The sequence below is a fragment of the Canis lupus genome, chromosome 3 (genome assembly GCF_003254725.2).
Source record: "Canis lupus dingo isolate Sandy chromosome 3, ASM325472v2, whole genome shotgun sequence".
NCBI lineage: Eukaryota > Metazoa > Chordata > Mammalia > Carnivora > Canidae > Canis > Canis lupus.
Window position 1 is genome coordinate 64,704,912 of NC_064245.1, and position 18,889 is coordinate 64,723,800.

The window sequence follows — 18,889 nt, forward strand, 5'->3', positions numbered from 1 at the left end:
ATCTGGAAAATACAAAAAGCCAAAAGTCAAAAGTAGGAATCATTGATAAGATCACTACCCAGAGATAATTGCTCTATTTTTGGTTTATTGCTTTTCCTTTTTTTTTTTTTTTAAGAATTTATTTATTTATTCACGAGAGACACACACAGAGAGAGAGAGAGAGAGGCAGAGACACAAGCAGAGGGAGAAGCAGGCTCCAAGCAAGGAGCCCGATGTGGGACAGATACCGGGTCTCCAGGATCACGCCCTGGGCTGAAGACGGCGCTAAACCACTGAGCCACCCGGGCTGCCCTATTGCTTTTCCTTTCATCCATTTACAATATGTGTGTCATACAAACACACCTACCTAATAGAATGTAACATTTGTATTATATTTTAGGTTTTATATCTTATTTCTTGCATTATTTATTGTTGACATTTTCTTATGTGATTAAATGTTCTTTGAAAACATTTCAGTTACATACAGCGAAATTTATTCTTTTTGATGTACAGTTCTGAGTGTTGGCAAATACATAAATTCAGGTTACCACCACAATAAAGATACAGGTCAATTTCTTACTGCCCCAGAATTCCCTCATACTGCCCCGTCGTAGTTATTATTCCCCCTAGTCCTAATCCCCGGCAACCACTGATCTATTCTCCATTCCTACAGTTTTGCCTCTTCCAAAATGTCATATAAGTTGAATAATACAATACGTAGCCTATTGGTCTGGTTTCTTTTATTTGCACAGTGCATCTGAGCGTTACTCATGTTGCTGCATATACCAATAGCTGTTTACTTTCTATTGCTAAATATATAGAGAGTGTTGCTGAGTACTGTATAGATGTATCACAGTTAGTTCATCCATTTACCAACTGAAGGATATTTGGGTTAGTAAACATGACTTTTACCAGTTGGATGATATTCCATGCTATGGATATACCAAACCATATGAAGACAGTTGTCTGTTATCAGACATTGTGAGTTTCTCCCCAGCCCCCACTCTATTATAAATAATCATTAAATGAACCATTTTTTAAAATTGAATTATTTATTTGACAGAGAGAGCAGGGGGAGGGGCAGACAGAAAGGGAGAATGAGAGGCAGACTCCTTGCTGAGCAGGGAACCCAACACAGGGCTTGATCCTAGGACCCTGAGGTCACAACCTGAGCCAAAGTCAGACACTTAATTGATCAAGCCACCCAGGTGCTCCTAAATGAACATCTTTATACATAAATCTTTGCATGCCAAATATATGCATATACACATTTATATAGCTATCAATAAGCATGCAGTGTGCCCTGCTGAGGATAAAGGAAGATACAGAAAAAATACAAAATTTAGTTCTATTAGAATTTCCTAAAAAATATTTTTTATACAGCAATAATCTGGGTCTCAATGCTTTGTACTATTATGAAATAAGAAACTAATAACTTGCTTTAATTCTAATCCAGCAATTTTAACCTATTAATAGGACTAGATGAATTTCTTGTCTCTGAAATTTCGAGCATGTGTATCATTGAAAACCCCTCTCAGGATATTATTTTTCCAGTAGATAGTTCCATCAGACAGTGGAATCACTTGGTATGCACAGAACAAGAAGGATGAATGTGCAAAGGGTAGGGATCAGGGCTGGGGGATATTAGGGCAGCATAGCTAAATTTCTGGTTACATTTGAATAGCTGAAGCCAGAGCCACTAAGAAAGGAGTGATAAGGCTGCCACCATATTCTGACCAGAGAGGTGGGACTTCTCTTTGAATAGATGCTGCTGCTCTACAAATCAAAAAGGAAATAAAGAAAATTTCAGTATTGGTGTGGCACCTACTGTCAAAAATATACATACACGCACACTGCAGAAAAGATGAAATAGTACAGAAAGCATAAAATAAAAAGTAAAAGTGCCTTAGACTCCCCATTCTTACTTTCCACAGAGAATCACTGTTGACAATTTGAGTTGTCTTCCAAGGAATGTGACATCTATGCATACATTGTGCAAGCACACACTTTCACATATCTTTTTATTTAAGCATAAATGGAATCTGCAACTTGTTTCACCTGACATCATATTTTGGATATACATCCATATTGTACATATTAATTACTTCATTCTTCCTCATGGATGAATTCTTACTGTATGAATATACCATAAAGCTACCAACTTCCCTATTGATGAACATTGCATCATTGGAGTTTAACCGACAAGGAAAAATCTATCTTGACATAAAGACACCAAGAGAGGACCCGGCCAAAAATGGACTCTGGTCATAGCAGAGTCTGATAACTGACTGGATGTTTTAAAATGGAAATTACTGAATTTTTAAAAGACAATCAAAAGATACATTTTTTAAAATCATGAAACAATCTAATGTTGGCTTGGCAATTTATCCCTCCAATCGAGGGCTGATCACCCATTTCTGTTCATGTTTATTGCAGCATTATTTACAAAAGCCAAATATGGAAGCAACCTAAGTGTCCATCCATAGACAAATGAATAAGGAGGACATGGTGTGCATACACACACACACACACACACACACACAGGAATATTACACAGCCATAAAAAAGGTGAGATCTTATAATCTGCAACAACATAAATGGACCTAGAGGGTATTATGATAAATGAGGTAAGTCAGACAAAGAAAGACAAATACCATATGATTCACTCCTATGTGAAATCTAAAAGAAAAAATCAAATGAATAAAAAAAGCCCAAAAAGCGGAGTCAAACCTGTGAACATAGAGAACCAACTGATGGTTACCAGATGGGAGGACGATGGGAGGATGGGCAAAATCGTGGAAGATACAGGCTTCCAGTTATGCCACAAATAAGTCACAAGAAAAAAAAAAAGCTCAGCATAGGGAATATAGTCAATGATACTGTAATAAACTTACCTGGTAACAGGTGGCAGCTACACTTGTGTGAGCACAGCATAATGTATTAACCTGTTGAATGACTATATAATATGTCTGTAACTAATGTAATATTGTGTGTCATCTTAAAAATTAAGATTTTATTTATTCCTGAGAGACAGAGAGGCATAGGCAGAGGGAGAAGCTGGCTCCCTGTTCTGGAACTCCATCCCAGGACCCCAGGATCATGACCTGAGCCAAAGGCAGATGCTCAATGAACTGAGTCAACCAGGTGTCCCCAAGAAATTTTTAATAAAAAGAAGATAATCTTAAGCAGCCCACAAGTTTGTACTAGGGCTCCTCCTGCTGGAAATTTTCTGCAATTGCACTTCTGATTCAGTTACTATCTAACTCGATTTACTCAAAATTCATTTTTTTGTTGTTTTATTTTTTTTATTTATTTATGATAGACATAGAGAGAGAGAGAGAGAGAGGCAGAGACACAGGCAGAGGGAGAAGCAGGCTCCATGCCAGGAGCTTGACGCGGGACTCGATTCCGAGACTCCAGGATCGCGCCCTGGGCCAAAAGCAGGCGCGAAACCGCTGAGCCACCCAGGGATCCCCCTTTTTTGTTGTTTTAAAATAATACAAGGGTATATTTATTTTATTCTTTTTGAAAAAAGATTTTTAGGGGCACCTGGGTGGCTCAGTCAGTTAAACGTCTGTCTCTGGTTTAGGTCATGATCTCAGGATGCTGGGATCCAGCCCAGAGTCGGGCTTACTGCTCAGCGGGGAGTCTGCTTCTCCCTCTCCCTGCCAACGGGGCTCTTGTGTGCTCCTTCTCTCTCTCTCTCTCTCTCTCAAATAAGTAAAAAACAAAACAAAACAAAAACCACGAAGAAAGAAAAATCCCTATTTAATTCAAAAAATTGAGAGAGAGAGAGCACACACATGGAGGTGCAAAGGGAGAGGGAGAAGGAGAGCACACTACCTGCTGAGCACGGAACCCAATGCAAGGCTCGATCTGGCAACACTGAGTTCATGACCTGAGCCAAAATTAAGAGTCGGGGGATCCCTGGGTGGCGTTCGGGTTTAGTGCCTGCCTTTGGCCCAGGGCGCAATCCTGGAGTCCTGGGATCGAATCCCACATCTGGCTCCCGGTTCATGGAGCCTGCTTCTCCCTCTGCCTGTATCTCTGCCTCTCTCTCTCTCTGTGTGTGACTATCATAAGTAAAAAATAAAAATAAAAAAAAAATTAAGAGTCGGATGCTTAACTGACTGGGCCATCCAGGAACCCCTCTGTTTATTCTTTTAGAAAAATAAAATATTACAGAACAAAACACAGTTATAATGAGGACCTCCATTCTTTTCCAGTTCTCACTCCCTTTCCTAGAAGGAATCACTGATAACAATTTGAGTTCATCCCCTTAGATCTATTCCATCATTGATGTCCATTATCATGGACAAATAGAAACATACGGTTTTGTTTTCCTTTGCTTTTCATGACTGGATTCACGTTCTGGGCATTGATCTGTCACATTTTATTTTATTTTATTTTTTTTATTTTTATTTTTTTTTGATCTGTCACATTTTAACTTAAACTTTACCTATCCGCATGCTTGAGGGTAGCTTTCATGCAAAGAAAAACACTACTTGCAGTTACTTTGGTTTAAAATTTTTCTAGCTATTAAACTTATAAATCCAAAAACCTGATTTCCTCATACATTTATTTCATTTATGAATCATATTTTTCAAAAAAAAAAAAAAAAAAAAAAAAAAAAAAAATGAATCATATTTTTCTATTTAAAAACCTGGGGGTGGGTGGCACCTGATTGGCTCAGTTGGTAGAGCATACAACTCTGGATGTTGGTGTTATGAGTTCAAGTCCCACACTGGGGCTAAAGCTTACTTTATTTTTTTTTTTTTTAAGATTTTATTTATGTATTTGAGAGAGAAAGAGAGAGAGAGAGAGAAAGAAAGAGAGTGAGCATGAATGGAGGGTGAGGCACAGGGGAAGCAGACGCCCCAGCTGAGCAGGAAGCCCTACTTGAGCTCCATCTCAGGACCCTGGGATCATGACCTGAATCAAAGACAGACACATAACCAACCGAGCCATCCAGGCACCCCTAAAGCTTACTTTAAAAAATAGGGACCTCTGATAACTTTTTTTTAAAGATTTTATTTATTTATTCATGAGAGACACAGAGAGAGAGGCAGAGATATAGGCAGAGGGAGAAGCAGGCTTCCTGTGGGGAACCTGATGCAGGACTCGATCCCAGGACCCCAGGATCCCAGGATCACACCCTGGGTGAAAGCAGATGTCCAACTGCTGTGCACCTAGGTGTCCCTGATAACTTTTTAAAAAAAGTAATCTCTGTGCCCAGCATGGGGTTTGAACTCAAGAGCACAAGATCCAGCTCCAGCTACAGACTGAACCAGCCAGGTGCTCCTGAAAATAACTTTTAAGGGGACTTCATTCTTACTCAAATTTCCTTGCATATTTTTAACTCGGGTTATTTTAGGCTAAGTTATTTTAAATTTATCTTTTTAAACATTACATTTTCTTTTTTAAATACTTCAAATTACTTTCAATGAGCAACATCTCAAATACTTGATTCTAGTAAATCTATTAAGTGGACAAGATTTCATCTTAATTCTCTTAAACATTACATTTCTGGCTAAAAACTTAGTAAAGTCTCATAACTTTCAACTAAAAATCCAAGTCTGAAACAGTTATTTAATGGTTACATATGTATTTGGAATCATAGGGCTATTCCAATAGCTATTTTTATATGCTCAATCCTATAAAATGTTGCAACTAAAATAAATACCAAAAAATGCAAGTCATTCCTAAATTTACCACATAAACTATTAATAACATGAGTTGAATTTATATAAGCAGTTGTTTTCCATTCTAAACTTTTGCAGATTAAAAGTCTTTTACTCCACTATTCCTAAACAAGCTGAGCTTGGGATGCCCACTTCTGTGTCCTGAGGTGTATTGGGAGAGGAGGGACAACTCATTTTGGACAGAGAATTCAGGCCAAGATGAGAGATTTGATGTTTCTCCTTGATGCTGACTGACACAGTGAGTCCTATTTCAATAACATAAGTACATCTATTTTTCTCATATCATCACCAATCCCACAGATTACCCTTGTACTGAATTTTTGGCCAAAACTAGAGCCTATTAGCCTTTAAGGTTGTTTCCTACATATTTTTTCACTTTAATTGTTCATGAGAATTTCTCCATATTGCTGTATGATTATCCCACCACTGTTCTTCCCAACTCAGTTTTATGGAGATATAATCTACATACAATATTTACATTCTATTCCATCCAGTAAATGTAATCCTTTGATGTAACCACTCATTTCTCATTGGATATTTAGGTCCAGCTTCCAATGCTTGAACTTTGGATTCAGTATTATAAACAATGCTTTCGTGAACATCTTTGAGCATATAGGTTGCGCCCACATTCTGAATCGTTTCATTAGAAGAGGGTACCAAGGGCACCTGGGTGGCTCAGTCAGTTAAGTATCTGCCTTTGGCTTAGGTCATGATCTGGGGTCCTGGGATCTAGCCCCACATCCAGCTCCCAGCTCAGTGGGGAGCCTGCTTCTCCCTCTCCTGCTCCCCCTGCTTGTGCACTCTCTCTCTGTCAAATAAATAAATAAAATCTTAGAAAACAACAAGAACAACAAAAGAGAGTATCAGAAGTACCCTAAGGTCTGACTTTAGGTCAAAGATCATGAATATTTTTAAAATTCCTGATATATATTGTCAAATTGTTCTCCCAAAGCAATTTACAAACTTACAATGGCATCAAGCATTAAATAACACTCTTAAAATATTTTTTCACTATTTTTGGCTAAGGTACATCCAAGATGTTGAGGTGAAAATTGTACCTCATTAAATTTGCATCTCATTATATAAGAAAGATGAAATAATTCTCCATATTTGCCATTTGGGGGATCATCTGCAAATCATGCATCAATATTCTTAGTTAAGTTGTTTAAAAAAGAGATCAGGGTTATGGGCATTAAGGAGGGCATGTGATATGATGAGCACTGGGTGTTACATGTGATTGATGAATTACTTATCTCTACATCTGAAACTAATAATGTACTATATGTTGGCTACTGGAATTAAAAAAAATTTTTAAGTAAATGAAAAGAAAAGAAAGAGAGAGAAAGATAAGTAAAATTCCTTCCAGGATAAAGAAAGTGGAAGAAAATCTGGCAGAGTGAAAGAGGGTTTTATTCTTGACATTCAATGGAATTGGGAAAGAACTGTCATGAATAAATCTACTCAACAATTGCTAGAAGAATGCCCAAAGTAAAGAGCAGATTGGGTACTTTAAATAAATCCCTTCCTTATCTGCTGTGGTATGAACCACAGTGACATCTTGAGGCAGTGTGGTTTGGTGGGAAAAACGAGGACTTGACATATAGACTTGGGCTATATTTCTGGCTCTAGCCAGTCCTGAATGACTTTAAGAGATGACTTAACCCATGGGATCACATTGCACACCTTCCAGGAATGTGGTTGAAAGGAAACAAGATGATGACTCCAGACTGCCAGCCTGGAAGCCCGACATGTCCAAAGTCCTCAGAAATTCCTGAGGACAGGTAGGGAGAGCCACCCTCACTCACCTGACACGTTCTGCACTAGAGGAGGTAAACTGAAGCACAGTGTGCCAGGGTGGCACCACCTGCCTGTTTCAGCAATGGCCGTGTAGGGTGCCATGGTTTCACAAAAAGAAACTTTGCATGATCTGTATCTGTAGAAAGCTGACAGTCTACTTAAGGAGACAAGGAATAAAACCATAAAGACCTAAGTTACAAAAAAAAAAAAAAAAAAACTAAGTTATACTGTAACACTAAGGATATCTACCTCTCCAGGCCTTTTGAAGAAGTCCTCAGCTCACTGGATTACCTATCCTATTAAATCCCCCCAACAACCTTTTTCCTCTTCTCTCCACCTAAGTGAGCCATTAGTTTCTGTTTCTTGCAATCAAAATCTGGAACTTATATATACAATACTAACCAGATGTGTCTCCAAGTCTTATAGGACATTTGTTATTCCTTTCAACTGCCTGGCTGAATTGAGACATTCTTTGTCTCAAATCCATGCCTGCTCAGAGTTGAAACCAATCATTTGTTCATTCACTCATTCATTTCTAAGTGCCTACCAGGTTACAGGCTACATGCTAATCTCTTGGGGCATATCCATCAGTGAACAAAACAGGTAAACGTCCCTGTTCCTTCTGGGGCTTACGTTCTAACATGTGGGAGACAGGCAGTAAAGAATAAACTTAATGAGCAGGTATGTCGGAAGATGATAAACACTATAGAAAGAAAAGTAGAGCATCATAAAGGGTTTCACAGAACAATCTATGGTGCAGGCTGTAATTTCAAGTACCGGGGTCAACATAACTTCATGGAGGCAAGATAGGAGCTAATAAAGTAGGTGAGAGAGCCACATGGACAGAGAGGGGAAGGATTTCCAGGCAGAATGGACAGTGTAGGCAAAGGCCCTGGGGCAAGAATGTGCCTGGCATGTTCCAGGACACCACTGTGGCTGAGGGGCAGAAAGCAGAAGGGAGCAGGAAAGAAGTCTGAGTGAAATGGGCCAGGGCCGGATGCTCTGCTCTGACTCAGCGAAGGAACAACTGCAGAGTTGTGAGCAGATGAATCACATGACTAAATTGTTAAAGAACTACACTCTATGTGTTGTTTGGAAGTTTCCCTAATAAACAATTAAAATAAAGGCTAGGGGCACCTGGGTTGTTCAGTGGTTGAGCATCTCCCTTTGACTCAGGTCATGATCACAAGGTCTTGGGATCGGGTCTTGCATCAGGCTCCCTATAGGGAGCCTGTTTTTCCCTCTACCTATGTCTCTGCCTCTCTCTCTGTCTCTCATGAATAAATAAAGTATTTTTAAAAATAAAATAAAAGGCTAACTCTAGCAGCTGGGTTTAAAAGAAGCCATGAGGGATGGGACAAAGTGGAAGCATGGAGACTCCTTAGGGTCTACTCAGTAATCCAGGTAGGTGATGGCCGGGCTGGTCCCAGTAGGTGACTGCATATTTCTTCCTTTTCTCTCTGCATCTGTCTCTCTCTTTCCAATGGCTAGTTATAAAAATGAACAAAATATTCTATGTAATGCACACAACACAGTGTCTGGCATGCAGCCCTGATTAATACTCTTCCTCTTGTAGATGACAGAATGGATCCTATGGACATGAGGATTGCATGGACATGCAGTCTGTAACTGCTGCATCAGGGCAGGCTCTGCTCTGCCAACATGGCAGGAGTTCAGCTCACTTGGGCACGTGTTCATTTAAACCTGCACTGATCCAATGGCTCAGAGAGACTGCAAAGTGCAGTGCAGAAGCACAAAACTTACTCTGCAGCCAGTTTATTATAGGGCATGGGTGTGAAGTCATGCTGCAGTTCATCCGTGTTCTGTAGAAGGAAAGGCCTAGTTATCTGGAGGAAGCAAGGAGGTTGGGTCAGACATCTACTTACGATTTCAAGGCACAGTCAGGATGAGTGCTGTGGTCTACACACTTCAAGAGCTTCACCGGTCTGCAGAATGAAAAGAAATAGCTAAGGGATTATTTAAGTGACTTTCACTCATTAAACATTTATGGTGGGCCTGCCAAGTACTAGGGATACAAAGTATCAAGGGATACCTTGAAGAACACACAAACCATTTCTTCCTAAAAATATTAGCCAGCATTGACTGAGTACTTACTACGTACCAAGAAACCTGATTATGGATTTTACACAGACTATGTCATTGAATCCTCACGACAACCAAATGGAGCAGGTATTACCATTCCCAATTTACAGCTGAGAAAGCTGATCAGAGTAACTTGCCCAAGTATACACAGTAGCAGTTGTGGAGATGAACTTGAACCTTGAAGCTCATGCCAGAGCCCAAGCATGGAACCACTTCTGTAAGGATGTAAAATCTCTCTTGGAAGATCCTCCTTTTTTTTTTTTTTTAAGATTTTATTTATTTATTCATAAGAGACACAGAGAGAAAGAGTGGCAGAGACACAGGCAGAGGGAGAAGCAGGCTCCATGCAGGAAGCCTGATGTGGGACTCGATCCCAGGTCTCCAGGATCACACCCTGGGCTGAAGGCAGGGGCTAAGCCACTGAGCCACCCAGGCTGCCCTTGGAAGATCCTCCTGATGAGGTCTTTGGCCAGAAGGTTGAACTTGAAGCCCACGGGTGATGACTGGTGCCCAGGCTTCAGCAAAGAAGCTGCTCAGCGTGGAGTCTGCTTGAGATTCTCCCTCTCCTCCCCTTCTGCCCCTTCCCACTTGTGCTTGCTCTTTCTTCCTCTCTCTTCAAAATAAATAAATAAAATCTTAAATTTCCAAGAACCAGGAAAGCCCTCAGGCAACACCTGATTATAAGTACATAATGTGCTTAGTCCATAAAGAGCTCGATCAAGGGTAGCTGTTATTATTTTCCTACTGGTCTACTAGTAAGATGCCTCTCTCTGTAAAAACCTCAAGCAAACCCACCCTAAGCACCTATCTTGGGCAAGGATTCATGGCATCCAAAGATGCAGGGACCCCAGTGCTTCTTCTTAGGTTACTCACCTGCCATAAGCAAGGGTGGGGAAACAGGACATGCATGCGTGAAAGGAGGTTTCTATTTGTCCTTGAAGCATCTTTACAAAGGCCTCTGGACAAAAGTGGGTGGGAACCAGGCAGAGCCCTGGCCAGAAGGGACTCCCAGCCCTTACACCCACTGACAGCCCACAGTCCCATGGTCCTCAGAGCTGATCCCATTCAACAGCCCCTTGCCCTCCAAAATCACTGCTCCACCTTTGAAATTGCACACTGATTATGATATACCACCTACAGGTGATCATTAATACAGCTGTACTGAAAACCCATTTGCTTCAGTCTCTCTTCCAGGATTTTCACACTGCCTTCTCCACAGGATTCCCTAAAATAGAAAAACATATAATATAAGTAAAATTCAAGGAGAAAAAAGGAAGCTGTTTCTAGACGAATTAAAATTTCCTATGACCACGGGCCTCCCCGGTTATTTTCCTCTCTGAGGAAACACAGGAAAGTGACCTGAAAACTGCCTCTTGTGGGGGAACCCCTGGCATCCCAGGAGGCGGGGTGCTGAGGACCAAAGTTTGCGGATGCAGCGCACTGGGAGGTCCCAAGTTGGCGCATGCACAGTGCGCCACAAGGTGTATCACAACCCCACCCATGAACACAGCTCAGGAACGCCCCAGGGCAGCACTGTGCTGCCTACTGGCAGTGTGAGGTTAGGCTTTAAGTGAAAACAAGAACATACAAATCAAAAATTATCAAAAAATGCAAATAAACACAAGGAGAAAAATCACCCCAAATTCACACAACAGTAGAGCTAACTGCTAACATTTTGATGTATATTGTTCTAAACTTTTGAAATACATTCATTCCCACAAGACTTTGGAAATATAACAATAGACTTCTGCTGTCCAATGCATTTTGTATTCTGCTTTGGCCCGTGTGTGTGTGTGTGTGTGTGTGTGTGTGTGTGTGTGTAGTTCTCTGCCATTATTTTTAATTCCTGCATGGTCTCCCTTACATAATCAGAACATGATTCATAAAACCAGTCCCCTCTTGTTGAGGATTAAGGATGAGTCCTATAATTTTTTTTAAGAATTTATTTATTAATTCATGAGAGGCAGAGACAGAGGCAAAGGGAGAAGCAGGCACCATGCAGGGAGCCCAACGTGGGACTCGATCCTGGGACCACGGGATCGTGACCTGAGCCGAAGGCAGATGCTCAACCGCTGAGCCACCCAGGCATCCTGAGTCCTATATTTTGATGTCACACTAAAACTAACCTTGTTATAGTTTCACTTTCAAACACATCCATAATTATTTGCTTCCTTAGCATAAATTCCTGGAAGTAGGTTTTCTGGCACCAAGGTTTTGAAAGCAATTTAAGGCTCCTTGATAGTGTTAAAGCACAAAAGTTCAACTAAATAAATTTGAAAATCTAATTAGCTTTATTCAACGAATCAGGAATAGAGCGCATCCCTTCTAGTAAACAGACAAGCACTCAGAGGAGTCCTTTGTAAATGGAAGGTTTTGTGCAGTCAGGAGGGTGTGACAAGGAAGTTATAAGTAAAAGAAAAGAAAGGATTGTTTCAGGCCAGGTTATCTTCTCTTGGGGGCAGCGGGGGGAAGGGAAAGGCAAGGACGCAGTATGTAGACAACCTCACTGCTGCTGATCAGAATATTTTAGATTGACTGGGTAAAGGTCACATTTTTGGGAGAGGTTGAAACTTGGTTTGCTATTTTGGGGACGAATGACTCCATTTGGGGCCTATTGTTATTTTGTTTTTTTTTTTATTTTTTTTATTTTTTACTACTCCTATTGTTATTTTGTTGTTGTTATTTAAATACAGTTGATACACAAGGTCACATTAATTGGGCTTGTTGTTTCTTTTCCAAACATAGGCAGTGCCAAATTGCACCCTATGCTGTCCACCCTATGAGAGCAGAGTGTGAGTGTTCATTTCCCCACATTCTCATTCACTGACAGTCCTGCCCTCCTGGTGGCCATAATTGAGCATGGGCAAATAGCACAGATATGATACTCCCAGCTGTGGCTAGTAGGCATGGCATTCATAGCACAAGCAAGGCCCTCCCTCAGTTTACCTGGAATGAAAGGAAAACACCCTCCCCACTATAACACTAATAGAGAGGGAGTATACAGAGAGTTGAGATGAATGTTTGGAGGAAGTTTTCACAAAAGAAGTGGAATTCTAGGTATTACAGGAATGATGAGGGCAAGGTGTTGAGTGTATATCATGTTTGAGAACATAACCAAAATCTGGGATGAAGTCCTTCTTCAGGACAAGCTCACTACTGAGAATTTTCTAGAAAGCAATGACGTGGAGGTTTCAAAACACCTGGACATAGAGGTCAATGGATTATTTTACTATTTATTTCGAATAATGACAGCTAAAACAATGCTAACCATAAGCAAGTAGCAGGTATCAGCCACATTGTTTTTAGCTCTTTGTCCACAAGTTGGTTTTTGTTGTTGTTGTTTTCCGCTAAAATCTGAGCAGTTCAGGACCCTCACTTCCTTAGCTCATAACCCATAACTCCACTCTGTGGCACAAACATACAGTGGCCAATCACGTGCTCTGGGCCCTTTTATAATCTCGCCTGTAGCAGAGATGTTGGCCCAAAAAAATGTTGAATTGCAATTTCCTTATCTCACTAGACATAGGTTCAAAGGGCAAGCTTTCTCTGATAGAAACGTTAAAACAATAAGGAAGCATAATTTCTAGACAAAGAGCAACTTCCCACAGAAATAAGAAAAATAACATGCACTGTTTTTTATGCAACATAAAAAATAATTTGTCTTCTGGGAAGAGAATGAAGATCCTGGTACTACTATGTAGTAAGTCATTTGCAAATTTAATCTCCTGTCTAAGAGACAGGAAAAAATAACTACTCATTATATCGTGAGTTTTAGAGGGTTCTAGGGGCCTGAAATGGGGAAGTTGCTAAGATTCTCCCAGAGGATACTCATTGGGGTTGGAAATGCTTTTCATCAATGCTCTGAACAACAATGCTCTGGCCTCTGAAACTCCATCATGCTGCACAGCTTAAACCAGGCTTGGCCTCCTTGGCTTTTCTCTGAATCATCTGGGCTTATATTTCTTAACTTCAGTTTTTCCAGCAATGCTCCTCACTGATGAGAAGAATGACTTCAGGCTTACCTTTATAAAAACTCAAGTGGTTTTCCAGAAAATATGGACCTCACGGTTTCCTTGGCCAGTTATCAGAGGTCCAGTTGTGGAAATGGTTGTTCTCTAAGAGTAAAATCTTTGCATAGTCCTTGGGTCAATTCTGAGAATTCCTGGTGGGAGCTTTCAAACAATCAGGAGGAGAAACTGGCTTTGACCCAAAGGAATGCAAAACAAACTCTCCTATCCAGCACTGCCCAGGTAGATCAGAAAGGAACACCCATTTTCCTTGGTTGAGAATAGTAACTGAATAGAGGAGGTCTTCTCTCTGGGCTCAGGACTGATTAGGGGCATTTCCAAAAAGTCAAAACCTTGTCTTTCTTTACCCATTACCAACTAGAGAACACAATTGTTTCCCAAAAAAATAAAAATGTAAAATGGACTTGACTGTATCATATTCAAGAGAAGCATGTCTGCACAATTGCCATCATCATAACACCTTGACTTACACTTTTGGTCTTCCGATTTCATGCATAACCCAGATCTCAATTCGTGTGATTTTATCCTTTTGGAAGTAGGGAATTTCAAAATCTGCAAAAAAGCTGAGAAACAGGAAAGACATCTTTTCAAAAGATATTTATTTAGAGAAATCGAGAGAGAGAGAGAGAGTGCAAGGAGGGGGAGGGAGAGAGAGAATCTCAAGCAGACTCTACAGAATGCAGAGCCAGATGCCAGACTCCATCTCATGACCCTGAGATCATGACCTGAGCCAAAATCGAGAGTCAGGGATGCTTAACTGACTGAGTCACCCAGGCTATCTGACATTTCTTAAACTCCTAAAGCAATAGGATACTTTTCCCATTTCATTGTTAGTTGATTTACACATTACTTTTGTTGGAAAGCTTTCAGGGTGTTCTGTGGGGGTATTTTTAGCTATAAAATTTAGGTTATTTATTTCATTCATGCATTCATCCGCTGCTAGTGGCAGAAATATATAGACATGGCTCTGACTTCCAGGTCATTCAATTGTTCTGTTTTACCTAAATTTACAAAAGCAAGCATTATGCTGGTGATTAAGACAGTTTTCTTAAGCTTTTATTTGAAAAAACGAAATAAACATTTTGACAGTCTTTGTTGTATTTGTTGATGTTGGTGTTCTTACCCTTTAACAGGATAGGCTCCTGTTGGCTCTGAACCATTCAGCATGACATAGATGACCCCAGAACTATCCCTTGAATACTGTAAGAAGAAACAAGTATTATGAATAAATTAACGCATCATTTTTTAGCCATGAAATGAGCAATTATTTTAAATTGACAATCCTCAATATTAGCAAAGATATACTAAATTTGATATTTCATACAGCTGATAGGGATGCAACTGGCATATGTTGGAAAGCAAATTGCTTTGAAATGTCAAAAAGTCATAGACTCTGTGATTACATGGCTGGGAATCCCCTCTAGGAAAACCACATGAAATTATCAGTTCCCAGGGCACCTGGGTGTCTCAGTGGTTGAGCGTCTGCCTTTGACTCAGGTCATGATCCCAGGGTCCTGGGATCAAGTCCCACACTGGACTTAAAATCTTAAAAAAAAAGAGAGAGAAAAAAGAAATGATCAGTTCCCAGCACTACATCAGCTGGAATTGACTAAAGTATGCTGCTGTCACAAACAACCTCAAAATCACAATGGCTTTAAACAACAAAGATTTATGTCATGCTCACCCTACTTCTTTATCACAAGTCTACTGGGGTTTTGCTCCACATGTCCTTGCTCTAGGACCTAAGCTGATGAAGAGTCCATATCTACAAAGTCACTGATTGTCAAGGAAGGGAGAAGGAGACAGTGGTAAATCATAGACCAATTTTTAAGCATTTTCACCTGGAAATCACACACACTCCCTTTCACATCTCATTGGTCAGTGCAAGTCACAAACAAGTAAGTTCAACAGGCAGGGGAATACAAACCATGTATAAGCTGAGCCAGACATATTTTGTAAACAGTTCTAAGGATCATCACAAGCATTGTGCACAAAGGTGTGTACCGCACCATTGTTTGCAAGCAATCTAAAATAGTCAACAACAAAGGAATGACAAATAACCCATAGTACTTAAATGTCTGAAATATCAGCTAGCCATTACTAAAAGTCTGCAAAAGACTTGCAAAAGCATAGGAAGTACTTACATATAAAGCAAAAAGCAATATTAGGAAGACAGAGCGTGAGCTCTCCTATGCCAAAAATAAATGGGCAAAAGTGAGTTAACTCCCCTCAAAATTCTCAAGGAAGAGATAGGTACAGAGAAGTTCCCAAATCTCCACTTCAAAATACTACCGGAACATACAATTTCCCTAATAAAATGTTTATACTGGAGAGAGGTGGGGGGCTGGGAAGGCAGGTAACACCAAGATAGCCATGACTAGACTTAACTATCTAGCAAAGTGATGCCCAATACCAGCAGCAGCGGAGCAACAATACACCTCATGTCACACACCTCAACAATACACATTCATAACTCTGGGTGCTTCCAAATAGTGAGTGCTAGTGGTCATGGTCAAATCCACAAATGCCAAGGTCTGAAAACCATAATGCTGACAAGGTTGCCTTTAGGCAATAAGTATATACATAATTAATTCTCTTATCTGTATTTTCTATTATCTGTCCTTTTTCTATCCTAAGCAGCTATTACATTGATAAGAAAAAAATGCATACAGATACAATAAGGCTATATGATGTAGTGGTTGAAAATTTGCTCTCTGGCTTCTCCACTTATTAGCTCTGGAATAAGCCTGCTTGATAAACTGAATAGAGGGACAACTGGGTGGCTCAGCAGTTGAGCATCTGCCTTTGGCTCAGGGCATGATCCTAGGTCTGGGGATGGAGTCCCACATCGAGCTCCCTGCGAGGAGCCTGCTTCTCCCTCCATGTCTCTCTCTGTGTCTCACATGAATAAATAAACAAAATTAAAAAAATAAGCTGAATAGAAAGATAATAAATAAACAAACAAATAAATAAATAAAATAAGTCAGCTTAAGTTTCTTGATCTCTCTATGCCTCATTTTTCCTATCTATAAAATAGGGATCATAAGGGTCCCTAACCTCATAGGATTGTTGTAAAGATTAAAACATTTAAAATAATAATTATTGGAACACCTGGGTGGCCCAAGCATCTGACTCTTGGTTTCAGCTCAGGTCATGATCTCAGGGTTGTGAGATGGAACCCTTGTGCCAGGCTCTGAGCTCAATACAGAGTCTGCTTGATATTCTCTCTCCCTCTGTGCCCCCCTACTCATGTGTATGCTCTCTAAAATAAGTAAATTTTTAAAATCTTAAAAAAATAAATAAAAATACAATAAAAATAAGAATTATTAACATGTATTGAATACTTCTCTGCTACAGTTCAGACCCTTTCCTCATCACTAAACTACCTGTACTCCTTGTACATAGACAATCCAGTACATTCTAAGGGCTCATAAGATGTGAGCATGATTCTTAGATTCTAAAGTTGGAGAAAGTCTAGAATGGTGCTTTGGAGCTCACACTTTGTTTTTCTTTTTAAATATTTTATTTATTTATTAATGAGTGACACGCAGAGAGAGGCAGAGACACAGGCAGAGGGAGAAGCAGGCTCCATGCAGAGAGCCCAATATGGAACTTGACCCCAGGACCCTGGGATCACGACCTCAGCCAAAGGCAGATGCTCAACCACTGAGCCACCCAGGCATCCCTGGAGCACACACTTTGAAGTCAGGCAGATCAGCTGAGAAGATACATGGTTATTTTATGAGAATATTGACATTGCCCCGGAATTGCTATTATGATCCCACAATCAGCTGATGATGCCCCTGTAGCCTCCATGAGGAGCTCTGGCAGTCCATTGCTCACTGAGGAGTGTGCACTGGAAATGGAGTCTAGGGGTAGTGAGCACAAACAGGGTGCTCTCACTGGAGCAGAAGAGCACAGGAATGAACAGTGTGCCTTTTGCCTGGAGCCTGCCCCCTGCCCTCTTCCAAACCACAGTGTGGAGGAGGATTTCACCAAAGTCACCTCACTCTGATGAACAATGGACTCAGTGGACCCCCAGAGATCCAGAATAGGACAAAAAGGGACATGGACAGCCCTGAAAGGGAGATGCTAGTGGTGGGTGGCAGGACCCTGAGATCCACTGGCCTCCTAGTCAACAGAGCTAACATTTAATAAGCTATCATCATCTCTGGTGGCAGGATGCTCTGGGGAATAGACCTTCAGTAATGGGCCATTTCTGTGTCTCCAGGTTATCCTCCACTCACCTGTTACCTATCACCTCCTATCACCTCCTCTCATGAATAGCAGTCCTGAGGACATTTCTGACCCCCCACATCTGGATCTCAGGTATCCCAGGGCCTCACATAAAACAGGGGCCACCCCATTTACATAGCAGTCAAACTCACATTGATTGAAAATACTAAGAGCAGCCACAACATGATAGTACCAGTAGTCACCATGCCCTCATCTATACCAACACTCACTGTGTTGGCTCTGCTGGGTGTTGCACTAAGTATTCAAGCTCCTTAAGCCCTCACACCTTTATGGAGCAGATGGAGTGAATCAAAATGTGATGAACGTGGACGGAAAGAGAGGCTTGGAGAAGTGAAATCATGACCTGATGGCTCAGTCTCTGAACCCCTCTGTCCCATGTTCAAGGGTCCCACATTTATTTGCTCAGTCCCCCAGCCATCCTTCCCAAGCTAACCTGCATAGATGCCCTTTTCCAGAAAGAATCCACAGGGTTGTTTTCACAATCTTCTGATGTAGGGCAGGACTGGTAATCGAGTTCTAAGGGAAAAATAGATAAACATGTTTCATATCAAACATTATATCAGAGGGGCACCTGGGTGGCTCAGTTGGTTAAGCATCTGCCTTGAGCTCAGGTCATGATCTCAGGGTCCTGGGACTGAGCTCTGCGTTGGGCTCCCTGCTCAGCTAGGAGTCTGCTTCTGCCCCTCCCTCTGCTCATGCTCTGTTTCGTGCTCACTCACTCACTCACTCAAATAAATAAATAAATAAATAAATAAATAAATAAATAAATAAATAAATAAATAAATAAATAAAATCTTTAAAAAGATTTTATCAGAGAAGAATTAATTTAAAATATTTGCTGGCATTATAAAATCTATTAGGCCTGTGTTTACAAGTTTGACATTCACAGTTCTGCTGACCCAATCCACAAAGAACCCAATCTGTGATAGGAAGACAGGTGTCATTTTGCTCAGCACAGATGTGAGGAAGGCAGAGACCCAAGCAGCTGGCTAATGAGTGAGACTGCTGACTACCAAGCATCAG

The 18,889-nt window shown here is 40.7% G+C and overlaps 1 protein-coding gene across 6 annotated transcripts in view; it reads right to left on the reverse strand.

Moving 5' to 3' along the window:
* Positions 1–1,012: 1,012 nt before the first annotated feature.
* BST1 (bone marrow stromal cell antigen 1) overlaps positions 1,013–18,889 on the reverse strand; it is a 37,571-nt gene continuing 19,694 nt past the window's right edge. For 3 of the 6 annotated variants that reach the window (XM_049108602.1, XM_049108601.1, XM_049108604.1), the window contains 6 exons: positions 18,300–18,382; positions 14,733–14,809; positions 14,080–14,172; positions 10,720–10,806; positions 9,365–9,424; positions 5,899–7,635 (listed from right to left, as the gene is read on the reverse strand). In XM_049108602.1, the coding sequence (XP_048964559.1) occupies positions 7,479–7,635; positions 9,365–9,424; positions 10,720–10,806; positions 14,080–14,172; positions 14,733–14,809; positions 18,300–18,382 (557 nt within the window). In that variant the 3' untranslated portion in view covers positions 5,899–7,478. Of the gene's footprint in view, positions 1,756–5,898; positions 7,636–7,676; positions 8,966–9,364; positions 9,425–10,719; positions 10,807–14,079; positions 14,173–14,732; positions 14,810–18,299; positions 18,383–18,889 lie in introns of those variants that run through there. The other 3 variants (XM_035714132.2, XM_025436944.3, XM_049108603.1) reach the window with 2 other exon arrangements.